At 37.0% G+C, this 27,655-nt stretch overlaps 1 protein-coding gene across 4 annotated transcripts in view; it reads left to right on the top strand.

The window, feature by feature from the left end:
* Nucleotides 1-27,655, top strand: part of LOC113046627 (TOM1-like protein 2) — a 35,284-nt gene that overhangs the window by 6,378 nt on the left and 1,251 nt on the right. Inside the window, exons 2-15 of one of the 4 annotated variants that reach the window (XM_026207480.1) lie at nt 8,287-8,371; nt 12,551-12,629; nt 13,510-13,659; nt 14,719-14,853; nt 14,938-15,099; nt 17,049-17,165; nt 17,648-17,781; nt 18,009-18,051; nt 18,711-18,897; nt 19,023-19,137; nt 19,231-19,306; nt 20,093-20,158; nt 25,853-25,912; nt 27,507-27,543. In XM_026207480.1, the coding sequence (XP_026063265.1) occupies nt 8,287-8,371; nt 12,551-12,629; nt 13,510-13,659; nt 14,719-14,853; nt 14,938-15,099; nt 17,049-17,165; nt 17,648-17,781; nt 18,009-18,051; nt 18,711-18,897; nt 19,023-19,137; nt 19,231-19,306; nt 20,093-20,158; nt 25,853-25,912; nt 27,507-27,543 (1,446 nt within the window). Of the gene's footprint in view, nt 1-8,286; nt 8,372-12,550; nt 12,630-13,509; nt 13,660-14,718; nt 14,854-14,937; nt 15,100-17,048; nt 17,166-17,647; nt 17,782-18,008; nt 18,052-18,710; nt 18,898-19,019; nt 19,138-19,230; nt 19,307-20,092; nt 20,159-25,852; nt 25,913-27,506; nt 27,544-27,655 lie in introns of all 4 variants that reach the window. The other 3 variants (XM_026207479.1, XM_026207482.1, XM_026207483.1) reach the window with 3 other exon arrangements.

Genomic DNA, 27,655 nt, shown 5'->3' with positions numbered 1-27,655 from the left:
TCACTCAATATCCTGTTAATCTTGAGTACCTATAGAGTAGTACTGCATCCTTCATAACTCCAAAAAGTCTTTATTTTTATTATATTTATAAGAGAAAGATAGTCTGTACAGATTTTTCCCGGAAAAACACAAGCGCCTAGAGGCGTGGCGTGTGGGCGGAGCTAAAGAATCACGAGCGCCAGTAGGCTTTTGAGTTGAGAGCATGTGGAAGCTGTGACACAGATCCAGAGGCTGAAATTTAACAAGAGCAGCATCAGCAAAGGCTTCTCTACGTGGTATGTACTGAAACCTTATATATTTGCTTAGCGGTTTTGGAAAATGACTAAGTTCCACTTTATGTCGTCTTTTTTTTTTTTTTTTTTTTTTAAGCTGTACATGTGGAAAGTGCAGTTTGATGACAACATCGCATGTTGTTTACTTGATGTGCTTACTCGCTGATAGCTAAGTTAACAACACAGAGATATTTGAAGCAGTTTTACTCACCGCATGTGGTTCCAACACACGATCGTGACCTTTTTCCGTTGGGACTGCATTATCCTTAAGAAATAAACGATGTGCAATCCGAAATGCAGGGAACAAACAAAAACACTTGCACAACTCCGTTGATGCTCTGTAAAAATAAACTCCATCCACTGGTCCCTTAATGCTGTTTCTTTTTTGGTAATCTGTGCAGGGTTGTCTTGCCCTGGCAACCAAAAACACACTTCTTTTGTGACTTTTCGCGACGCTCTCACTCTGATCAGGCTGTGCTCAGCCTCTCTCAGTGCTCTGCTATACTGGAGCACTTAGGACCCATATAAGGAAATTCCGCTCCATCTAACGTCACACAGAGCCATACTCGAAAAAAACTTTCCGAAACTTGTGACAAACCGGAAGGAGTATTTTGGAACAAAAATACTCCTTCAAACGTACAACTTAATTTTTGAAACTTTGTCCATGTTTAGCATGGGAATCCAACTCTTTAACAGTGTAAAAAACTCAGTATGCATGAAATAGCATTTCACCCCCCCTTTAATGTTTAGCGTGCATAGTGTTTTACATCGCTTAAAATATTTCTGCTTGTTTAGTGATTATAATCCACATCGGATTAGATCACGTTATTTCAAACACTCGCTGCTGACTGAAAGTGAGTTTTGAGCGACTTATTTAAAAAAGTTTTTAATGCTGGTGTTAAAGCTGTTTTTCTGTAATGATCTGCAGCACTGAGCTCTCCAGACACGGATAAACTCCGCATTTGTTCATAACCACTCTTCTAGCCCCAACCACGCTTTGGCCCAAGGTTTTCGTCGGGCCAGAAAACCCTGGCCGTTGGCCCGAGGAAGCACCGACGAGGCACAATCAAGCCCCGGAAGTGACAGTGGAAACGCGACTGGCCCTGGCACGCACTAGCACGCCCGGTTTAAGCTCGACAGTGGAAACGCAGCTATTTTAGATGATTTGAGACCTTTGAGTCTTGTTCAGCAAAATTAATGAATCGTTCATTTGATCAAATATAATTAAAATCTTACGTGTTACTTCCCTAACATGTTTACTAGTACTTACGCAAACGTTGGTCACACTACAAACAATGCAAAACTAAATTCTATAATAAACAGAAAAGATGAATTAATTGTTCACCTGGGTCTTCAGTCTATGATTAACTGTGTAAAAGGAGTTACTTTGCCAACAAATCTGTTTTTTTGTCTTGATGATTTTAAGTGTACTGCCTTAATGTTAGTATTGTTTAATAAAATTAAAAAAAGAGACCGTATAAAGGCTTATTGTTCGTTCTTTTGTCACGTGACGTGACCGCATTGGATAAAGAAATTAATTTTCAAGCTTCCTTACAAACGGATGCATAGTCATTATCATCATCATCATCATCATCATTATCATCATTATTATAATTATTATTAACTCTTACAGTTACTGTAATTCTGGTCTAGAATTATAGCTCTTTACCGCTTACAGTTTATAAATGTGTGAATTTCTGTCATGATGCTTATTTTCCATACACTGAATGTTGTAACAAAGGTCATAAAGAGTTGGTTATTATTATTATTATTAAACCTCTTTCCTTAGGTTAATGGAAAGAGGTAGCTTATGGGTCTGCCACGTGATGAACAAAGACTGGAAAAACCTGAAGACTCGTGAGATGAGCTAATCAGAGATAGCAGCTGTATTTATGGTTTTCCAGGACCGGAGAGGAGGAAATGTGGTGCTGTAAACTCTGTTCTTGTGTCTGGTGAGCAGGCAGTCTTCTCTCTGCCTCGTCACATCTGTCAGTTTGACAGAAGAGCAGCTAAGGGGTATGAATAAGGCACAAAGTATTTCCTGCGGCTCTGCAGACTACAGGAAGAGGCCTCACCCAGCCGTGAAAGCTGTGTTATGCTCCAGACACTTCCCTGTGTGTTGAGCGAAAGTTGACTGGTACTGCCAAGCTGATATCCAGCGCTGTGGATCGATGGGAGTTTAGGTCCAATTGTAAAAGCCCAAAAATGAACATTTGCTGAGAATGTACAAAGCCTCAGGCCATCCAAGGTGTAGATGACCTAGTTTCTTCATTAGAACAGATCAAAGTTATCCCAAACTTTTCTTCATACTTTAGATATGAGGATAACATCTCCACCAGCTGTGGAGAGATGAAACTGTTGCATGCTCTACATTTGGTTGCTGTTTGACACATCTGTGGTCAGCCACCCCGTAGTGACTCAAATCAGACTTGGAAACTAGGAGGTGTTGTAGCCTGATGTTGTATGTATGTTACCGAAATGCAGACTTTGCAGAAACACTTTTGATTATATCTTGACAAACAGAAGTTTCAGTAGCCATGTTTCCATCCAAAGTTACGAATTAATCTTCTGGGCAAAATTGCATGAAACATTTGCGAATAAAGCACCGTTTTCATCCAGTGAGTTAAAGAGAACAAAATCATCACTTCCTGATTACCTTGTGCTAAATATAACAAACAAAACTGAAATTTCCTGCCATAAAAGGCACTGTGTGTCATATTTTGTTTTCACTGAGGCCTAGTACAACTATGCATGCTCATTTAATAACTAACTAAATCCTAACTACCTAACTAACAGGGGATTGTTTCCAGAAAGTATGAATGAACAAATGAATTAATGAATACAGGTTAATTACAACTTTTTTTCTCACAGCTCTGATTTTTATTTATTTATTTATTTTTTCAATAATTGTGGAATGTAAATTCATAATTCTGAGAGAAAAGGTTAGAATTTAAAAATCTAAACATGCAATTTTGAGAAAAAAGTCAATTATGGGTAGGGCTGCACGATATTGGGACAAAAATAACATTGCGATATTTTATTTTTCTGCTATATATATTGCGATATGAAATCGAATCAAATTTTTTCTTACAAACAAAAATGGGGTGAGCACACTTACATTCTCATTTAAATGATTGAAACATCGACACCATCGTCTCAATTGATTAATATGCGCGAGGGAGAGAGAGCAAGACAGCGCTCGTGTTGTTTGAAGACGGTGAGCGTGCGGCCGGGGCTTGCTCGCTCGCGCTCTCTCTCTCTCTCTCTCTCTCTCTCTCTCTGTCTCTCTCGCGCACGCTCTCTCTCCCTCTCTCTCTTCTGTATCTCTCGCGCTCCCTCTCTCTCTGTCTCTCTCGCGCGCGCTCTCTCTCTTTGCCCTGTTAAACTTGCATGTGGTTTTCAGTCCTGTCAATGATAAACTTTCAGTCTATGATGGTTAAGCTGTGTAATTAATCCACGAATCACATTCGTAAAGGGCCGGGGAGGAGCTGGCCCGTACAGTTAATGAATAACGGATCAACTACAACACCCTACATCGCACATCCTGCAATGTGACTATCGTGGATTCGTACATCGCGATATCGATGCTTAAACGACACATCATGCAGCCCTAATTATGGGATAAAAATGATTTTGTGTACCATGGTGTAAACAAGCTTCCATAAGGGATGTGTTGGTGCAAGAAAAAAAAGGTTTTTTCCACAATTCAGAGATTTTTCATGGATTTTCCTTCAAAATCAGCCTAGAAACTGTCAAACTTGTGTCCTTTGGTGAAACTCTCAGCACAGTTTTTCAGTGGTGTGTGGAGCGTACAGGAAACAGAGGTTGTTTTGAGTTTGGAATGAGGTTTAGTGGCAGATGGTCTGATTGTGAACTTGTCATCCGCTCGCTCAGTTCTCCTTTGCTTTATTTCGTCATCTGTCCCCACCTTAATCCTGAGTCACTCAACGGGAAAGCAAAGATAGCTTCATGTTGAGCCACTGTAAAATCTCCCTCAAGTGTATCCTCAATAAAACTATGTTTTGCTCTGCCTCTGTGGCAACACAGAGATGTGAAAGCACATTTAGCTGCAAGCTCTTATGTACGAGAATCACACCCATGTTACTTCATGCCTAATTTCAAAAGATTGTGACACTAGATCTTATTTCATCACACTCTTTTTAAAAGTAACTCGAAGTGTTTAAATAATTGTGAAACTCCTGCTGCTGAATTCTGTGTTCTACAAGTACTCGCTGTCTCATTGTGTCTTTCTTACAAAAAGAACACCTTGGAGTTTGACTTGAAGCCTTATCCGTACTATACTGTTGTGACATCTGACAATGAAGTAATAATCCAGGGCAAGCCAGGTCAGTTCAGGTCGAGCCTCCTCGCAGATGGACGGCAGTAAAGTTGAAATCACTTCTGCTATACACTGATCTTTTTAAACAGTGTTTCAGAAAGAGGCAGTCATGGGGAGGAAACTGAAAGTTGCGTCTCATTTTTGTGACTGTGTTACTTTAGTATCATTGAGATTTGATGTAGTTTTTATGAAGAGTTCGAATTAAAATTAAAAAGGAAAAACTTTTCCTTTTGCATTTTTTGTAGCTTATCATTTTTATAACTTTTTGTTATATGTCTAATGTCTATATACCGTATTTTCCGTACTATAAGTCACACTTTTTTTCATAGTTTGGCTGGTCCTGCGACTTATAGTCAGGTGCGACTTATTTATCAAAATGAATTTGACATGAACCAAGAGAAAACATTACCGTCTATAGCCGCCAGAGGGCGCTCTATGGTTCTCAGTGCTCCTGTAGCCTCTCCCTGAAAACATAGAGCAACCTCTCACAGTTGTAGACGGTAATGTTTTCTTTGGTTCTTGGTTCTAAATAAATGCAACTTATAGTCCGGTGCAACTTATAGTCCAAAAAATACGGTAAATCTCAAGATGACAGTTTAACAGCTGAGCCAAAGCCTCCATTACTAATTTGAAATAGGGGTGCTCAGATCACGATCGGCCAATCGTTATTGCGCATCTCGTCAGTAAAGCCGGTTCTCTAATCAGCGGTTCATTCCATCAGGTGCCTGATTTCACATAGAGCAGCTGTTACTACACAGAGCCGTTGTTAATAGAGAAGATGCACAAATCCACTTCATTTTCAGCGTTTTTTGGTGCATCTTCTCAGTTAACAACGGCGTGTTAACAACGAATCGTGATCGGAGCACCCCTAATTTGAAAATGTCACTTAAGAACTTAAGAACTAGTAACAAATGAATGTGGTTGCTTAATGGAAACCTTGTTGAATTACAATATTAAAAGCTCACTGTATTGTGTATTATGTATGTAACTGGCTAAAGTAAAGCCCCGTTCACACCAAGAACGATAACTATAAAGATAACGATATTAGCGTCCACACCAGAGAACAATATCATCTGTTTATTCTAAGCGCATGTGCGTCTGCCGCTTTAAATCCTCGAGCTCGTTACAGCAGGGTGGATTCTGATTGGATGTCCATGTTTGTATCGTTCATCAGCTGAAATTTTTTTTTCTGAAAATGATTCCAACGATACCTGTTGCAGATTACCACCTCTGTCAACCTTGTTAAATTCTCAGTTCTACTGGCGGACAAATATGGACATTGATTCCGGTTAGAGAATCAGGCATGGTCGATGTGAATCCTTTCAAGCTTTTCTTTAATAGTACTTTTCAGGTAAGCAGTGATATCCCTTACAACATCATATGAAGATGTGATGGATCAAATGGCAGTATTTGACATAGGTTATTGCGTTGTGTGGTCTGTTAAACAGATAAAGAGAATACAATATGAATACAACATCTATATATATTCACTGCAAATTAACTCACAAAATATCAATAACTGATTAAATAACTCATCACAAACGAATATTTAACTATCAGATAATATATGAATATTATATATGTAAACTCCAATACAAGGCATGACGCAGCATGAAATACAACAACAGGTATGTTCAATGTGATCAGACTAACGAGTCTTATGCAAATTAGCACATATTCGCGGTCAAATCGCGATCGTCATTACACATCCACAGATCGCCAGACATTCACAATTATAACTACAAAGTGTTAATTAAATATTTACATGATTACTCACATTTGTTTGCATGAACGCACAACATTGAACAATAATGGAGATCGCACGTTTGGAGCTGGCTATTGCATCAGTCTACTGGAAGTAGCAACTACAATATCAGTCCGTCGGAAACAGTTTCTTAATTTCCGTTCCTTTCTGACAATACCGTCTCTCTGTGCCTTTATTGTTATAGTTGAAGTGTGGACTCTGCTATTCTTTAATATTGAGAATGATTTTTAGAACTATATCTTTATCGTAATCTTTATAGTTATCGTGCTTGGTGTGAACGGGCCTTAAGGCTGTTCTCGGTGGGTTCATGAGCGGTTGAAAGTTCTGAGTTCTGTTATCATTAGAATATTGCACTCCTTTCAGCCAATCAGATTCGAGAACCTGAAAGGACTGTTCTATAAACATGCATATTTGTTGCACTGACTGGGGGAGCATTCAGGAAACTTTTTGAAAACAGTCATTATATTTTGCAATAACTTTTGTTGACAACAGTGGTGCAAAAAAAATTTTTTTATAGATCTGTGAATTAATTTTAGGCTACATTTTAGGAATGAGCAACAGAGATTGAGTAAAAAAAATAAAAAAAAAATAAAGAAAATTATATCAGTTCTTTGGGCGGCACCCTGAGCTCTGATTGTTGTGCTTGCCACAGCATGCAGTCCAAAGTATAGACCTGAGAGGTGAAAGAAGCATGGCTTCAAAGTCCCGTGGTGATTTCTGGGTTAGCAACAAACATATCTGATTAATCTAATATAGGATGTGTTGGGATATTAATAACTTATTATTCGGATATTAATAATAATTTATTAACACGCTGAATGCGCTGCATTTTACAAGTGTTTAGATTCATGCTCAAATGCCATGCTCATTATTTGAGATGGTCATAGGTTTCTGATGTTATAATAATGCAGCAGTGCTTTTTTCATCATATTTCTTCAAAAGGCTGACATCAATTAAAACTTCATATGCTTTTGTACTTCATATGGCTTCGAAAATGCACAGGTGATTTCAGGAATCACTTTAAATTGTAGATGAAAATATAGCAAAAATCTGCCTCAAACATAGCATTATAATGAATGTTGTTGAAATAAAAAGTTATTTATTTAATGAACTAACGTTTGTATTTTTAATTAAAGATTAAAAAAACGTCTTTAGCAAAGGTAGCTATGGCTCAATGTGCATGCTAATGCATTTACTAAGGTTAACTAATAAGACCTTATTGTAAAGTGTTACTTATTGATCTTTATAATTCTTTTGTCTGTGTGAAATTATTTACTTTATACTTTTTTGTGTGTCTGCATTGTATGTATGACTAATATGTATTAATGTTGAGTTCTTTAATTTTCAAAACATTGCTGCATCATAATCATAATCTTCAGATCTTCAGATATTATCATTATCTCCATTACTCGAGTACTCGTTTTTGATACTTGTCGTTGATCAAAATGAGAAATTGACAAAAATGCCCATCCCTAATTAATTCATTTATTTGATTGTTTTAATGGAGTGCATGAGATGCAGCAGTTACAATGCAACCATCGTGATTATGGACAAAGAAGATATCGAATATAACCAAACTGCTTTTATATTAAACATCAAAACACATTTCAGAATACTCAAGTTTAGTTCTTTCGAATGTGTTGAATTTGAAATTTATGATAGAACGATATTTATATAAATACAACGTTTTTGTATATATATTATATTATTATTATATTTTTTTATGTGTTTGACATTGCAAGGAGTTGTGAATTTGGCCAGGTGACGTGACCGTACTGTGGCTGGAACTCAATACTGGTTTTGTAACGCTGTGTTAAGCCACCAGGACTACATGTTTTGTCGTGCGTGTGTTTTGTTTGTGTCAGTAATTGAGACGGCCTGCTGATCTGTGTGTGGTTTGTTTCTCACAGAAAAAGCCACGGATGGCTCCCTGCAGAATGAAGACTGGACACTCAACTTGGAGATCTGTGACATCATTAATGAGACCGAGGAAGGGTGAGAAAGCAGGAAACACACACACACTCACACACACACACACACACACACACACACACACACACAGAGAGAGCCTGTGGATGACTCACAGTGACTCTCACTGACTCATTCAGTACGACACTGAGCCGTCTGAGCAGCAGACTGACTGGGACTGTGCTGGCGTAGGATTGTACTCCATTCTGATTGGTTCTCACAGTCCCACGTGGCCCTGTTTAAAGCTGACATTAAGAAGCATAAAACCTTTATGACTATATACAGTGAAAGTATTTTTTTGCTTCATAGAACAAATAGTCTTAAATGTACAACCTTGGAAGACAACAACGGTTAGAGTAAAAACGTAAAGTTATAAAAAAATATATATTTCTCTTATACTCACCAAGGCTGGATTTATTTGATTAAAAAATACAGTCAAAAAAACAAAAAAATCTTATTGCAATTGAAAATAACTCTTCTCTGTTTGAATGTATTTTCAGATGTAATTTATTCTTGTAATGATTTCAGCATCATTACTCCAGTCTTCAGTGTCACATGATCCTTTAGAAATCATTCGAATATACTGATTTGCTGCTCAACAAAACATTTATTATTATTACCAATGTTGAAAACTGCTGTTCTGCTTCATATTTTGTCAGAACGGTGATACATTTATTTATAGTGCTGTCAAATGATTAATTGCTATTAATCACATCCAAAATAAAAGTTTTGGTTTGCATAATATATGTGTGTGTACTGTGTATATTTATTTTGTATATTTTTTATAAATACACACACATACAGTATATATTTTGAAAAATGTACATGTATATATTCATATAATATATATTATATAATGTAATATAAACCTAACATATTTATATTAAATATATATATGCATATATAGGGTTGCAAATGGGTGGAACATTTCTGGTACCAGAAATATAAAAAATCCCTGGAATGTTCCAAAAAATCTCTGAAAGTTTCCAAAATTCCTGGAATGTTTCTTCAATTTACTGGACATTTGTTACCTTTTTGCAACCCTAAATATATATTTGCATGTTTGTGTATTTATTAACATAATAAATATACATAGTACACACCCATATATTATCTAAAAAAAACTTGTATTTTAATGCGATTATTTCGATTAAACAGCACTGATTGTTTGAAGATTTTCTTCATGAATAGAAAGCTCAAAAGAAGAAGCATTTATATATATATATATATATATATATATATATATATATATATATATATATATATATATATATATATATCAAATGCCTTTACTGTCACATTTGATCAATTTAATGCATCTTTTTTTTATTTATTTAAAAAATCTTTCTTGTTTTTTTTTAATGATGCATTCCATTATTTGAATAATCACCTCTTTAAGCAGATTATGCCAGACTAAGCATACATAGTGCTGTTTTAGGCTATTAATATTAATATTAGTTAATTAATATTGATAGAAAGTGCATTTAAATAATCATTATTCAAATTGCCGGTCAATGCTGTCCAATGTAGCTTTGATTTTCAATTCTGCTATTTTGTACTTTCCATAATACAAGAGAGTATTACTATAGGTCCCCCCTTTCTGGTTGACTTTTCTGAACTTTTCTGCACATGCTGGCTATATCTGAAGTCACATACATCACTAGTATGGAGTAGGTGAAAAACAGTATTTGAAAAGACTTTTCATTACAAAACCGTAGGTGAAACCTAACCAGATGGCCAACTGCTTCCGACAAAATCCAATTCTTTTCTTAGGGGATTTGTGAATGGCAGTAAACACATGACAATGACAACATAGAAAATTTAATACATCTGTATTTCATTCATAATAAGTAGGGGTGTGCACAGATAGTTGAACATTTGAATATTTGTTCTGCTGTAATTATTCGATAAATAAAAATGCTTTTCGAATTTCGCTATATTTTTGCTTGCCATAAAAAATAAAAATAAAAACCTAATTCGGTCACTTTCTGTGATTCTCCACGGCATATTTGAAGATGTCTGTAGACAAAAATTAATTAATGAATGAAGAAGAACTGCGGTCTTCTACAGTACTTCAAATATGACGTGGAGAATTACAGAAAGTGATCGAATTCAAGAACATTGTTGCAGCATCTCTCAAACATCTCAGGTTCCTCGACGAAAACATGAGAGAAGTAAGAAAAAAAAACGTTTTGAACATTTGAACAGAGCGCGTTTTCTCCGCAGCTGGCCTTATTGTTAACAGACTAAGGAGCCGACTTTCCCCCGATCATGTTGACATGCTTGTGTTCGTTAACAAGAACATGTAAAACAATAGAAAAAAAAAAGAAAAAAAAGATTTGCTGACAGGTTAAATATTTCAAAGTTAAATGTAGGCTACGTTCTATATAATAGCCTAATTGCTGCAGGCTGCTTTATTTACATTTTCCTTTGTTTCCTTTTTTTTTTTTTTTTTGCTTTTGCTCTGTACTTTTTTGTTTGTTTGCACACATTGTTAAAGGTTTTCTGCTACAAAACACGTAATGTTCAAGCTTATTGTGTATAAGCTTGTTCAAAAATGACGGAAACAATAAATTTTACTGAAAAATAACATCTGTCTCATAAAACTTAATTTAAATGAACGAATATTTGAACATTAGTTTTTTGTGAGCACAAATATTTGAATGTGATATTTGCAGAAAACGCTCATCCCTAAAAATAAGTACATTCAAATTAAATATAACATACTTTTTAGTGGTTGCGAAATACATATTCAAAAGAAGTACTACTGAGGGAGTATGCCTTTTGAATCTGAGCAAATTTATCTTTTAAGACAAGTCAGTTGGCGGACAGCTTCATGACAGTCTTTATCAAAAATGCTGATTGTTCCTTTTAATTAAGGTTCCATAATGAGCATAATTTCTCCTATTCATTTTTACAGTTAAATCGTCTCTACGTCGAGGTCAGTTTTAAGTAGCTGATGTTGTTCTTGCGAAAGCTTATAAAAAGATGAGATGGGAGCTTTGATCCCACCATGGGAAAAAACCAAGCTGGTAGTTGAGTTGATGAACTTCCTGTCAATGAATTACAGTGTGTTTTTGTAAGAGGCCTTTCAGTAGTGGCGCTTTACTGGTGTCTAGTCAGAGAGAGTCTTATTCCTAGCTTGAGCTCACGAAGGGCTCTGCTAAATTGCATGTTATAAAATGGATAGTTATGATCCTGGATACTGATTAGTCAATCCAGTCAGGCTGAAATAAACAACACAGAAGCATCTTTGATGCAAAACAACAGCTTTTTACAGTAGCTACTTGTAGGGGTTTGTTCATATCCTTAACCCTGAGAGCAATACAACTAAAATGGTTAATAGTTTGTTCATATCAATATTTCCATAAAGCCTTTTCACACCAAAAGTGATAACTACAGAAGTAATTATTAAAGGGATAATTCAGGCAAAAATATAAATTCTGTCATTAATTACTCACCCTCATGTCGTTCCAAACCCGTAAGAACTTCTTAGTTCACCATCTGAACACAGATTAAGATATTCAGAGCTTTCTGACCCTCCATAGACAGCAACACAACTGACATGTTCAAGGCCAAAAAAGGTAGTAAGGACATTGTTAAAATAGTCCATACGACATTAGTGCTTCAAACATAATAATATGAAGCTACGACAATACTGTGTGTGTTCAAAGAAAACAAAATTAATGATTTTATTTAGCAAGTTCTTCTCTTCTGTGACAGTCTGCGATTGGGAATTCTGTGTGAAGGCGAAAGATTTTCCTACACATTGGTCTGACAGATTTGCCATGTTAATCTACAGAAATCTCGGCTTAAAAAGTGACTTCAGAGTAACATGTGACATTATTTACAATAGACACCTTTTTTTCTTGTGAAATTTGCCAAATATTGCAAATTTAACTGCAAGTGTCTCACTTAAAAAAAAAAAAAAAAACAATAAAGAAGTCCAGTGAAGTCCACACCACAACTATAAACAATTTTTAAGAGCATGTTTTTCCCCAAATGATGAATGTTAAAAACACTGACAGCCAGTCAAATTTCATTCAAAGTGCCGGCTGTAATGTTGACAGAACATAACTGAAGCTTACGCTTCGAATAAATATACTGTTCATTTCTGTTGTGCATGTGATTATATAGTTAACGTTATAGTTATAGTTATTCTTGGTGAGCTGTTGTCTTAATCATCTAAATTCTGTGCCCCCACAGGCCTAAAGATGCCATGCGTGCGGTGAAAAAGAGACTCAACGGCAACAGGAACTTCCGTGAAGTGATGCTGGCTCTAACCGTGAGTGACAGTGTGCTGCACATTCTCTCACTTTCACAAAAACCCTTGTGTTCATGCTGTCAGAAATGAAGGTGGAGGAGCAACATCTGGTGTTTAGTCTGGTGCTTTGCACCGTTAATAATTAATGACTACTGAGTACTTTGTAAATCCCACCTTCAGGCCTGCCGGAGGCTATTTAGAAATTTGAAGAAGGTATTTTGTGAGGATTTGAATGCATTATGCTCCTGTTTTTTATGATCCTCTGGGAGCTTCAGCTTGTCTAAGGCCCAATCCCAATTATATTTTATACCCCTTCCGCCTACCCCTTCCCCTTGTCCCTTATAACAGAGTGTCAAGGGGTAGGGGAGAAAATATTCCCCTAAAGATTGAGACACCACTACACTATGCCAACACAAGTCATCTTTTGTCATCTAGCTCTCACAATACACACATATACTGGTGTGCTGGTGCATTAGAGACTTTAATTATCGTTCTGTATTAATGAGCTGCTTACTGACACGCACACACATCTGAAATAACGCAGCTCACACATCCAGGAGAAAATTAACTTGTCAATGCTGCCCCACGACTTTTATTAAATACTGTTTAAATACTGAACGGCTACATTATATTTTCCAGCAACGAGAGGATACAATCGCTGTTTTTAAGTAAACTCACTCTAAAAAGATAAACGCACAGACGCGAATACACGCAACCTCCATTTGTCTTTCTCTCTCCCTGTCTCTCTTTCTCTATCGAATAGGCAATATTTATAATATAATACCATAGAAAATGGTTTAGCGATTTCAAATTATTGGGGGTATTAGCCCCCATCAATGTCTTCGGCAGTTATAGCCCTGATCAGACTGATCTTAGCTGCTTGTGTAATTGTCTTTTTTAGGTGCTGGAGACTTGCGTGAAAAACTGTGGCCACCGTTTTCACGTCCACGTCGCCAATAGAGATTTCATCGAAGGTGTCTTGGTGAAGATCATCACTCCGAAGACCAACCCTCCTGCTATAGTACAGGAGAAAGTGCTGTCACTGATTCAGGTGAACTGAGTGAGATTAGAAACTTCCTCTTTATCTCTTCCTCTGTTTCTGCAATAAAACCACCACCGATGGCCGTCGCTGCATTCTCAGCATTTCCATTCAGAATGGGTGCGGGCTGGACACTAGGTCTGATGGACTTGGGCTGCGAGGCTGCTTGCAATTGTATTAATTCTAGTTGACTGGAAGCCATTACTGAATCAGATTAACTCAGATTTTTTAGATTGATTGCTGACAGTTTCCTTGATGGCATACAGGGCATAGCTGCATTTAGTTGTCTCTTGGATTTTACAAATACCTGTTTTTTCACTCTAAAATGTCACACTGAAATGTCTTTTTATTTTATTTAAATTAGTTTGGTTTTATCTATTTCCGGGCTGTCGGAGAGCAAATGAATCAATTCTTATATTATCTCTAGCACTCTCTATTCTGATTCTATTTAATCTATTTATTGACTTGATCCTCTAACACTTGCACCCTCCATTGGTTTTCTAACTGCTCGTTTTCTTAAAAAAAAAAAGAAAAAAAAAAAGCTCTCCAACACTCTCTGTACGTTTCTATTTATCTACATTTTTTTTTGTTATATAAAAAAAACTAAAAACTTTACTACGTGTACTGCATTAGGCTAACCGAGACTTATGATATAACTTGCATATTACTGCTCATTTGTTGTTTTTGATTTCTTCTAATGTCATTATTTGTAAGTCGCTTTGGCGACTAGTAAAAAATATATTTTTTTAATACTTAAGTCAAATAAAACTCATGGTGCATTTTAATATTGTTGTGAAAAGAGGAGGAACTAGAAATAAAAAAAAGTTACCTGCTCTAACCTCAATGATTTCCACTTTTGTACTGTTGTACTGTAAATTTATCAAGAATGTCCATTGGCAATAGTAATTAACAAAATTCGATGTGTAAATGAGTTCATTTTACCTGCTAAAAACCATCTATTGCTAATGGTTGAAAATTTTACCTGATAACGCTAAGTTCCTGTGGGATAGCTTTTGTATAGTTCCACTACGCATTAACCAATCACCTCTCTGTCTTTGTGTTTCGGCCCAGGCTTGGGCAGATGCATTCAGGAGCAGCCCAGACCTCACCGGAGTCGTGCACATTTACGAGGAGCTGAAGAGGAAAGGAGTTGAGTTCCCCATGGCAGACCTGGATGCTTTGTCACCCATCCACACACCACAGCGGGTGAGAAACACACAACACTCACAGGGTTTAGAATTGGGTTTCTTCAATGAGTTTGCATTCATTTTGCTTCATCCTTTCTTCTAGGGAGTCCCAGAGGTAGATCCAGGCACACACAAGTACAGCGCGCCTGCTCAGCCCAATACAGCATCCCAAATGGGTCCTAGACCTGCAGCTGCTGCAACAGCTGACTTATACCCCGCCCAGATCCCACCTGTATCGGGACCCATCACAGCAAACCCAGAGCAGGTCACAATCACATCAGAATAGACTTTGCTGTATTCAGTGCTAAAATGAAATGTGTTGAAAACCTGTTCCAAAACCAATGAGCGGACTTACACCGTGTCCTAACTACAAGATTGTACACAGCCAATCAGAAGCATGTGTGGGGGCGGGCTTTCTCTGGAAGCGCACTGCACTCACAATGAAATGGATACGTTTATAATCTAATTCATAAATATCAAACCTTTTAACAGCATTACATTTACATACTTGAGTGACTGATATCATCTTTTTCATGGAAAACGCTTGTTGGTTCATATTGTGTTCCCTGATTTAACGTGCATGTTTGCTTTAATTTATTTTCAAGAACTGAGGTAAACTAACTGTTGTTGTTTTCAGTATAGCTATAATGTCATGCAAATTATTCAAACTCACATTAGACCTGTTTAACTTAGAATACAACACATAATCAATACTTGAGATTATCATATAGTTTGCATGTTGTTGTTCCAGGCGCTACATCGCAGAAATAGAAACCGTTTCTAAAAAGAAAGTTTGCATGTCGCAGTCATGGCTAGTTAGGTCAAAAACTCTGATTAACATGAAAAAGCAAGCTTTTAACATGTGTTGTGGCCGCAGCATCACTACGGTGTTATGGTACAAGCACACCAAAAGCAAATGTAATTATTTACACGAGGAGATTATATACAAAATCAATTCAAAGAATTGAACGGACACGAATTCGAGCCAGACAATGCTAATGATACAAATTGGGTGATGCGATTGCCGCAAACACGTGATATATGCATCTATTGCGTGTTCCGTGCAAAAACTTGAGAGAAACTAATCGCACGACACAATAGGCGTGTTTCCAAATTGTGCAAATATTTAGCAAAAACGTTTTTATAGCCCACATGAGTTGGTTTTTCAGGCAATTTGAAAAAGGAATAATTTGCAAAACTGCAAAGGAAACTTTTTTTCTTCGCATTTTCGGGTCACATGGCGTATGTAAAAAGTCATATGATCATTCTTCAACACTCATCATACGTGGCCGCTCTACAGTATAAGGGGCTTTTTCTTCTATAAATGCTTAGACAATTTACAGTGCACACATCTGCTCTGCAGTGTGGCTCTAATACGGCTGTTGAAGCTGATTGCGGCCACTCTAGTCAGTGCTTGTGTTTATTCCAGAATCCAGCCATGCCACGCATGTTTCTAAAGTGGCTGTCTGTGCTGCTTCTGTAAAGATACACACATACATCTCCTTTGAATAAATATAGCCAAAAACAGTCAAACCCCACCAAAATGTCTCGCCATGACTTATCGCTTAATGGCTTAATGCCATGACTTATCTCGAAGAGGCAAAAGGTTACGTTTTAGTCGCATAATATTTGTTAAAGGAATGCCATCATGTAGCAATATTTTTTTATTGACATTTATAAAATATTGCCAAAGTTTGGTCCAAATCTGTAATGGAAACGTGCCTATTGTCGCGCAAGCCAATCAATAAAGAGCTTCGTCCTGTTTGACAAGTCCAGTTTTTCAGAAAATGTGATGATTTTATTTGTGCGAATGACACAAAAATGCTGTGCAAGTAATCTATAGCCATTCAATTTAAATTAATGCATTTAGCAGATGCTTTTATCCAAAGTGACTTACAGTGCATTCAGGCTAACATTTTTTACCTAACATGTTCTCTGGGAATCGAACCCACAACCTTGCGCTGCTAACGCAATGCTCTACCACTTGAGCCACAGGAACACTACGTGAAAGAAATATTTGCTTCACTTTTCGTGTGCACCATTACAGCTAAGAACAATTTATTGTAAATAATGCTTTAGAAATCATCTTAATCTTAAACATTTTCCTAACTTCCATGCAAAAGTTCACATAAAAAACAGTTATTTTAAATGGTAGAAATATTTCACAGTATTGCTGTTTTTACTGATTTGGAAGTGTTTCCTTTGTGTGAACAGATCGCAAGGCTGAGAAGTGAGCTGGACATTGTGCGTGGGAATGTTAAAGTGATGTCGGAGATGCTGACCGAGATGGTGCCGGGCCAAGAAGACACCTCCGATCTTGAGCTACTCCAGGTCTAAGAGTTTTCCCACTGCCCTCAAATCTTTTATACAGAGATTATGTATATAAATGATCCCATATGTTTACTTCAAGAAGTTGAACACAAATGAAATCCAATGGATCTGTGTCCTAGTTCTTAGCAAAGCTACTCGGACATATTGAGCTGTGGTGCTCATGTTGGGTATATTGGTTCTAATCCGGCATGCAACATCCTATTCTCTTTTCTTCTTAAGAAAATTTTCCATGGTCTTAATACTAAACAATAAAAGACCATAGTAATAAAAAAAAGTCCAAAACATCACCACAAGGGGGTGCAACGATATTGTGTTTTAAAACAGAACCATTTCATCTACTGCATCCCTATGATCCTGTTCATTATATTGGGTTGTATATACATTATTATGTCCTTTCGATACTCGACTTGGAAATGCTCCATAATAATCAGTTCTAGACTAATAAGATTAACAGCAAAGCTGAAGTGCATCTTGTGTGTCAGGAGCTGAACAGGACGTGTCGAGCCATGCAGCATAGGGTAGTGGAGCTCATCTCTCGCGTGTCTAACGAAGAGGTCACCGAAGAGCTGCTACATGTCAACGATGATTTAAACAACATCTTCCTGCGCTACGAGAGGTGAGAAGAGGTGTCCGTCACCAAAAGTTTCCCTCATCAGCCTTTATCTGACAGCTCTCAGAGGAAGCTCTGACTTAACGTCTCCGCACTCAGCTCAGGCTTCCCTTTGATTTCCCTTCCTTTGCTTTCGAGCAGCGCGCACGGGGTCTGAAGACACATTAACATTTCTTTCATCTCCATAGTGACGAGTGTTTTTGATATCTCGCCGCTGCTCTGTGTTCTGACAGGTATGAGAGATACAGAGTAGGCAGAGCAGCACAAAACAACGGGGTGAGTTTGATACTGCAGTACTGCTTTCTTAACGCACATAATACTGTCTGTATCAGTATAAAAAAGTTCAGCTTTTGTTTGTTTGTCTTTATTGTTGAGTATTTCATTGTTTCTTGTATGGTACCTATATGTCTTGTGAAAATATTTTCGTCTTAAGTGCATGCTCTTTATTTATTTTTTTTTTACATTCTATCGTTTGCATGATGTTTAGCTGAAAGAGGCAAGTATGATGCATCATTGTTGTGTAGATGTGAGTGAAGTAGAATGCATTGCCTGTCAACTCTAGAACTAAAACTACTGTTTCTCACTGTCTTCATTAATTGTCCTGTCCGATACAGGTGTTATATGCCTTGTTTCTCTAGCAATTTTTACAGCTTTCCCATAACACAAAAAAGTCTGAGAGAAGTGTAATCCTCACCTGTGTATGAACATTTTCAGGTTTATTATATTTAACTTGATTAATGGATGGTAATAATTAAAAAGTATTGCAAATCAGGAAATATTGATTATTTAATTAAAGGGACAATTTTTCCCCCATTTCTGTATCAAGCTGTATTACAATATTAGTATGCATTTATAATGCCACTATATAACAGGTGAAGTAATAGAGAGTTGTTTTGATTCTGATTGATAACTGCGTGTGTGTTGTGAATTCACAGGTCCTGAATGAGGCTTCAGAAGGGGATAATCTCATAGATTTGGACCCTGCTTCTCCAGCTGTGGTCACTCCTCGGGTCAGCACAACACCCACTCGTACACCCACATCCACCCTGCAGCCTCCTTCTGCTCCTCCTTCTGCTCCTCCAGCTGCTGCTGCATCTCTCTCCACACAGCTGGCAGGACTTGGTGAGGGTCCCACGTGCACATCTTAATTAGGATGACTAAATAGTGGCCAATAAATCTTCAAATCAGTTCATTTAAAACCATATACATAAACGTATTTAACATGATTTTCTTTATGGCTGTAGAAGTGGGTGCAGACAGCGTCAGCAGCACTCTCAGCTCTCTGAGCGCTCACAACCCTCAGGACGACTTTGACATGTTCGCCCACACCAGGTCCAGCTCTCTAGCTGACCAGCGCAAAAAGTGAGTGCCATTTCCACACCACTGTAAACCACACTATTACCATTTTATGTTAAACCACTTTAACTCTAAACTATTTTCTTTGCTTATTTCTAGCGTTAAATACGAGGAACCTCAGGCTCTGGTGAGCCTGGCGTCTGCTTTGGATATCAGACAGCAAAATGCCACTGGGGTGAGTTTCTTACTGCATGTATATTAAGAGTGATGAAGGGTTTGGGTTTTGTGGGGTGCTAATGGCTGATGAGACTCTCTGATCACTGCATGTTATTACTTAACTTAGACCGCACTGTTTCTCAGAAGATGGGGACTCTTTTAGAGCTTTTATATCACAGGACGGTTGTATCATCTTGCCAAAAAAAAAAAAAAAACCTTCACACTGAATTTACACGATCATCTTCAAGTGAAGTGGTTTGTTAGAGTTATTGTGTGTGCATCATTTTATATTTATTTATGAATAAATTTATAGATCTGGGCACAATAGGAGCACCAACTCATTGACCCTTAAATAAAATCCCTTATTACTCTATTAGTGGTTTTTGCTAAGGGAATTTAAGGCAGATAAGTCCGTTTTTTATTTTAACATAAAAGCATGTTTTTGAATAAACATAATATTAAGAATGATGAAATCTTCAAGAGTGATATTAGGAAATCATTATGATTGTATCTCTGGTAACAGACATACATGTGCTGAAATCAGCCAAGGTTACATAACGGATGTGGTTTAGAGTTGCAATTCACACAAATCAGCCCATGGGTCAAAGTTTACACCTCTTTTTTTCCCTCTCTTTGTTCGTTTGTTTTTCCACCCCATCTACCTTAGTTCATTGACTCAAAGTTACTTTCTCTTGCCTTAAATGACACCTGATTCAGTTTTCCTGAAGATGGAGGTTTTTTATGTTTGTGGTAGGTGCTTTTGTTCTTCTTCACATCTTTAAGGTGTTTTCTGTTGTTGATTTAGCCGAATGTAAAAGGTCCTAACGCTGAGTTGGAGCCCATAGACAGCTGGCTCATTACCCAAGGAATGGTGAGGATTTCACCAGAACCACTGTCCCATCCGTGTCCACCCACAACCCTCGACCTCCACCCCTTACCTCCCACCACCACTAAAATACACCCACAGTAAAAGGGAGAGGCGCTCTCTCACAGCCTGCTGCGGTGATCCTGATTTGATATGCGGAGGAGCATTTACTTAAACTCAGGTCGTTCCGAAGTTCTTTTCTCAAGAAAACAGCTCTTACATGAGTTTATAATGACCACAGCTGTCAAACTCCACAGAAGCATTATAAAGGTGGTATATAGTGCAACAGTTCAATAAGTAAAAACTACATACATTTTCTCTATAGGAAAATTGATAACTGATGAACCTTTAAATGAAAACTTCATCCAAAAATGAAAATGCATTCACCCTAAATTCAAGATGTAGATGAGGTTTTTTTTCTTCATCAGAACATATTTAGAGAAATGTAGCTTTACATCACTTGCTCACCAATAGAGTGGATGGGTGCCGTCAGAATGAGAGTCCAGACAGCTGATTAAAAACATCACAATAATCCACAAGTTATCCACATCACTCCAGTCCATCAATTAACATTTTATGAATGGGAAAACTGTGTTTGAAAGAGACTATAAAACTGTGTTTGAAAGAATCCATCATTAAGACAACTTCAAAGTATTATTATAATTGCTATTGATGAGTTGTTTGTCCATAATATTGTTTTTTTTTTTCTGAGGAAAAAGTAATTTTATCTGAATCAGGAGAGACTTTTTCACTGGAGAAAGTGTTTGGATTATTTTTCTCAGAAGTGATAGTTTAAAGTTAAAATGCCTTAATGATGGTTTTTTTTTTTTTTTACAAACATGCAGCCTTTTTTACAGCACTTAACCTAGCAAAGACCTGATCAAATTTAACATTCACTTCGTATCTACAGATCCATCTTGATGTACAGGTGCTGGTCATTTAATTAGAATATCATCAAAAAGTTGATTTATTTCACTAATTCCATTCAAAAAGTTAAACTTTTATATACAGTATTCATTAATTACACACAGACTGATATATTTCAAATGTTTATTTCTTTTAATTTTGATGATTATAACTGACAACTAAGGAAAATCCCAAATGCAGTAAAATTAGAATATTACTTAAGACCAATACAAAGAAAGGACTTTTAGATATATCTTGGCCAACTGAAAAGTATGAAAATGAAAAGTATGAGCTTATACAGCATTCAATTCTTAGTTGGGTGTCCTTTTGCCTGAATTACTGCAGCAATGCGGTGTGGCATGGAGTCGATCAGTCTGTGGCACTGTTCAGGTGTTATGAGAGCTCAGGTTGCTCTGATAGTGGCCTTCAGCTCTTCTGCATTCCTGGGTCTGGCATATCACATCTTCCTCTTCACAATACCCCATAGATTTTCTATAGGGTTAAGGTGAGGCGAGTTTGCTGGCCAATTAAGAACAGGGATACCATGGTCCTTAAACCAGGTACTGGAAGCTTTGACACTGTGTGCAGGTGCCAAGTCCTGTTAGAAAATGAAATCTCCATAAAGTTGGTCAGCAGCAGGAAGCATGAAGTGCTCTAAAACTTCCTGGTATATAGCTATGTTAAACTTGGACCTCAGTAAACATAGTGGACCAACACCAGCAGATGACATGGCACCCCAAACCATCACTGACTGTGGAAACTTTACACTGGACCTCAAGCAACGTGGATTGTGTGCCTCTCTTCTCTTCCTCCAGACTCTGGGACCCTGATTTCCAAAGCAAATGCAAAATGTACTTTCATCAGGGAACATTACTTTGGACCACTCAGCAGTAGTACAGTAATTTTTCTCTATAGAAGCTTCTGACGCTGTCTGTTGTTCAACAGTGTCTCGACACAAGGAGTGTGACAGCTGAAACCCATGTCTCTCATACGTCTGTGTAGTGGTTCTTGAAGCACTGACTCCAGCTGCAGTCCACTCTTTGTGAATCTCCCCCACATTTTTGGATGGGTTTTGTTTCACAATCCTCTCCAGGGTGCGGTTATCCCTATTGCTTATACACTTTTTTTCTACCAGATCTTTTCCTCCCCTTCACCTCTCTATTAATGTGCTTGGACACAGAGCTCTGTGAACAGCCAGCCTCTTTGGCAGTGACATTTTGTGTCTTGCTCTCTTTGTGCAAGGTGTCAATGGTCATCTTTTGGACAACTATCAAGTCAGCAGTCTTCCCCATGATTGTGTAGCCTACAGAACTAGACTGAGAGACCATTTAAAATCCTTTGCAGGTGTTTTGAGTTAATTAGCTGATTAGAGTGTGGCAAGAGGTTTCTTCAATATTGAACCTTTTCACAATATTCAAATTTTCTGAGATACTGAATTTGGGATTTTCCTTAGTTGTCAGTTATAAATATCAAAATGAAAAGAAATAAACATTTGAAATATATCAGTCCGTGTGTAATGAATTAATATAATATACAAGTTTCACTTTTTGAATGGAATTTGTGAAATAAATCAACTTTTTGATGATATTCTAATTATATGACCAGCACCCGTATAGTGCCAAAATACAGAGAGCTGCTCCATACATCACAAGACATTAATTAATGCACTGGAGTGTGGATTACTCGTGAATTACTGTGATGTTTTTATCAGCTGTTTGGACTCCCATTCTGATGGCACCCATTCACTGCACGGGATCCATTGGTGAGCAAGTCATGTTTTTATTATTCATTGTATGGAATAAGCAGCCCCTTTCCCCCCCTTTTTTTCAACATCTCTGATCTAATAACTCCTGAGAGGCTCTAGGGCCATCTCTAGGCTCTTTTCTTTGGTCTGTCCCTTTTACTGTGACTTTCTTCATCACCTAATTTTCATTGATCATCACAGGTAGGAAACCCTTACTTTTTCAGGATAAAAGTGGTAGATTTCATCTTATCCATTTCATTTCATACACTGGCTAGACCCTGGACTTTAACATGAATTAACTCCGTTATAACCAGCCCTCTGCTCATGGGAGGTTCTGGATCCTCTGTTCTGTACAGCTCCAAACTCAGGGTTTCAAAATACATTCACACTGATAGAGATTCGCAGAAAGAAAGTTCCCTGAAGTCATTGATTTCTATTGAGAGCTGCTGATTTCAGGTAACATGAGCAACAGTGACTGTTGACGATGCAGTGTGGATGTGTCTAGTGGTGCAACAAAGTTTAACTTTATGCAAATGAGCTGCAACAGCAATAAGAAATGAAGATCTTTCTCCCACAGGAGAATGTTAGGTTTAGTGTTCAGCCCATCAATAACATCACGGCACCCAACAGTATGATGCACTGAATATATAGTAAAAAAAAAATTATATTTATAAATATGTTTACAATTTAAAATAGCTTTTTTCTATTTGACTGTATATATTAAAATACAATTTATTCCTTTGATTAAAGCTGTATTTTCATCATCATTACTCCAATCCTCTGTCATATGATTTTAAAGGGGGGTTGAAATGCTATTTCATGCATACTGAGTTTTTTACACTGTTAAAGAGTTGGATTCCCATGCTAAACATGGACAAAGTTTAAAAAATTAAGTTGTACGTTTGAAGGAGTATTTTTGTTCCCAAAATACTCCTTCCGGTTTGTCACAAGTTTCGGAAAGTTTTTTTTCGAGTATGGCTCTGTGTGACGTTAGATGGAGCAGAATTTCCTTATATGGGTCCTAAGGCACTTCTGCCGGAAGAGCGCGCTCCCGTATAGCAGAGCAGTGAGAGCACAGACATTCACTGATCAGAGCGAGAGCGTCGCGAAATGTCACAAAAGAAGTGTGTTTTTGGTTGCCAGGGCAAGACAACCCTGCACAGATTACCAAATAAAAACAGCATTAAGGGACCAGTGGATGGAGTTTATTTTTACAGAGCATCAACGGAGTTGTGCAAGTGTTTGTGTTTGTTCCCTGCATTTCGAAGATGCTTGTTTTACAAACAAGGCTCAGTTTGACAACGGATTTGCGTATCGTTTATTTCTTAAGGATGATGCAATCCCAACGAAAAAGGGTCACAATCGTGTGTTGGAACCGCAGGCGGTGAGTAAAACTGCTTCAAATATCTCTGCCTCCTTGTTAGTGCGTCCCCTCCCATGCCGAGACCCGAGAACCGAGCGAGTCATTGCTGCTGCTGCTCTCGTTCAGTTTCAGCCTCTGGATCTGATTTTGGATCATAAATAAATGGCTGAATCTGACTGTAAGCCATGGTTTGTTTTGGATGATGTTTTTTTTTTCCTCACGGTAATGTCACAGTTTCCACATGCTCTCAACTCAAAAGCTTACTGGCGCTCGTGATTCTTTAGCTCCGCCCACACGTCACGCCTCCAGCCGGTCGTGTTTTTCCGGGAAAAATCGGTACAGACTATCTTTCTCTTATGAATATAATAAAACTAAAGACTTTTTGGAGTTATGAAGGATGCAGTACTACTCTATAGTTAGGTAATATATATAGGTAAGATTAACAGGATATTGAGTGAAAACGAGCATTTCACCCCCCCTTTAAGAAATCATTCTGATATGCTGATTTGCTGCTCAAGACACATTTATTATTATTATTATCAATGTTGAAAATAGTTTTATTTTCCAGGATTCTTTGATGAAAACAATGTTTAAAAGAACAGCCTTTATTTGAAATAGAAATGTTTTATGACATCAGACATTTCTTTACTGTAACTGATTAATTCAATGCATCTTTGCTCGATCAATGTATATAATCATTAAATAAATCAATCTTAGCGACCCCAAATTTTTAATGGGTAGTGTAAATAAAATCGCTGTCAGTGTGAATACACTTAATGCTTGTCCAGTAGTTTGGTCCTTCGTATCTTAAACTGGACAGCTGTGTGGTCAGAGCCTTTCCATCTACATGATCTCCATCATCACTACTACTGACAATAATAACACAGAAAAACTCCCCTCCTCACATCATTAATCCACACCATTCTGATCTGAATGAAAGTCCTCTTCACACCTGTGTAGTTGAGCTGATTTAACTTAACAAAATAACCAAAATATAACCTGAGACAAAATAAATATGAATTAATGTGTATTTGTTATTCATATTATATTATATTATATTATCCTCCAAGTTTAGCTGCTTTTATTATTTCTTTGCTCATTACTAACATTAAGATAAATAAATATGTATTACATACACATACATACTAAGACATTACATAAGAAAATGACATTTAAATTTAAATATGTCCACAAAACATATTTCATACAGCTGAATAAATAATTGGTTTTGTCTAAACTTTGGACTGGTAGTGTTTAAAAAGTTATATTTTGAATAATAAAATAATAAAAAATATGGAGAAATGTTCACTGTAGGGGGAGCTTGTGTGCCGCTCTTCTCTCTCAGGACCTTTTTCACCATAATCCTGTATTCATAATGATAAACACTTCTCTGTTGATTCAGAAGCTTCACACTGCATCTCTCCTTCAGTGTCTTTTCATTTTTTACTGTCACAGCATGTGAAGCAGTGTTTCTCCAGCTCTCTGTGTGTGTGTGTGTGTGTGTGTGAGAGTTGTGTGGATTGTGTGTTTTGGCTCGGTTTGACGTTGATTTAGCATTTTTCTGTTGTTGTTATTTTCCTCTCAGAGCTTCTGGTGATTTTATTGTTTGTGTTTTCGTTTGTCGGGGTGTTTTTTGTTCTTTCGTGGCTTTGGGGGTCTTTGGTTTGTCCATGGCTTTGCTCCATAGATCCCCGTATCGCAGTCCTCTGTCATGGATGACATTGAGGAGTGGCTCTGTGCTGATGTGGTGAGACTTCTTTACCTTGATTTCATTCTCTCTGTTTTTGTTTCCTTGTTAGCATCACGTCTTTTTCCTCCCCTTCATTTAACCAAGTCTGTTTGGTTCTGCTGTCTGATTCTTCTCCCACCTAAGTACTTTACTAATCATTCATTTCCACCAGTCATGTTGTCAGTCCACCATAAGCCACTCATTCACATCATACTAATGAATATTAACTAGGGCTAAATGATTAGCAGTTTAAGATGTCCGTGAAGCTCCAGTCTGTTGTGTTGGTGTTGGAGTAACTCATGAGCGTGTTCAGAAGAGTGATGTTGTTGAATGTTGCAGTTCAATGGGTGCCGGATGCTTTCTCTCATCTGTTGTTATATGTCATCTTACAGATATTCAAAGAACTGTGTAGTTTGTTGAAGTCAATAAATGTGATGTGATAAATGTCCATTGAACAGTGTTGGGGAAGTTAATAGAAGCAAACTACAGGGATTCAGAATTTCAAAAAGTTGTTATGATATAAAACTGAGCGATGTTTGTTTTTAAATAACCAATATTTAAGTAATGATTCTCAGACCTAAATAGAATTGCATGGAATTTAAAAGAAAACTCCAAATTCATACAAATTGATGACATTTTCAAAAACAGTAGAATGTGAGCATTTGCTGAAGCTGATCCAAAATATTTCAAGTTGATTTATTTGGCCTGGTTTTGGAAGTATTTTGAAATACCAAGTTCCAATGACATTGAAGTTATTTAAGTGTATGTTTCTTTTACATAGTTTTCAGATAAAATATAGCCATTATAAAAAAAAAATTACAGTATTTTAACCGTTCAAAAGTTTGGATCTTTTTTTTTTTATAATCAGTAAACACATTTATACAATTTATTACACATATTATCACAAAACTTTTTTTTTTTTAATAAATGCAAGACGCTGAAAATTCTGTTTTGATCACAGGATTAAATTACATTTTTATAACACTAAAATGGAAAGCAATAATATTGCAATAATATTTCATGATATAAGTGATTTTACTGTATTTTTACTGTATCAAATAAATGCACCCTTGTAAAGCATTAGAGACTTTCATAAACATTAAAAATCTTACCAAGCCCAAATTTTGAACAGTATTGTAAATGTACATGAGCTGATCTTTGGCTAATCTAAATGGTAGAATTAAAAAAAAAAAAAAAAACATAAAAAAAAAAAAAAACCTTAGCCTGATCCTCACTGAAGACAGAACTGACAGACAGAAATAAAACCATTTCTCAAAAGTACATATCACATAAGTGAATGTGTTTGGTCATGCTACACTTGTGTTTGTTGGATGTTACCAGAAAAGCTAGACTACTTAAAAAAACAACTTAACTATTGTCATACTTAGTTAATTAGTGTCATCACATTCAGTCAGTTTCTCCCCAACACTGATCTATTGTCATAAATAATAAGGAAAATGCATACATACATAATGTACCTTTGTTTATAAAAATGTCACGCTGTAAAGTGGTTTTCCAGCTGAATGGTAGGTACTTGTTCATTCTGTGTCTTTATGGCAAACTGACTGGTCTAATGTGTTAATAATTTAATTCTCGTTACTTCCATAAACAGAAGGGTGAAGAGGCCGAGGAAGGAGTCACGAGTGAAGGTACAGTGTTAGAGAGAGAAAAATGTGGATTTACAAGGGTACATTACGGAAATATTCGAATCAGTGCTGTCAAACAATTAATCAGGATTAATCACATCCAAAATAACAGTTT

This window comes from Carassius auratus, chromosome 28 (genome assembly GCF_003368295.1).
Source record: "Carassius auratus strain Wakin chromosome 28, ASM336829v1, whole genome shotgun sequence".
Taxonomy (NCBI): domain Eukaryota; kingdom Metazoa; phylum Chordata; class Actinopteri; order Cypriniformes; family Cyprinidae; genus Carassius; species Carassius auratus.
Note: the sequence above shows the minus strand (reverse complement) of the source record. Positions and strands in the feature narration are given on the sequence as shown.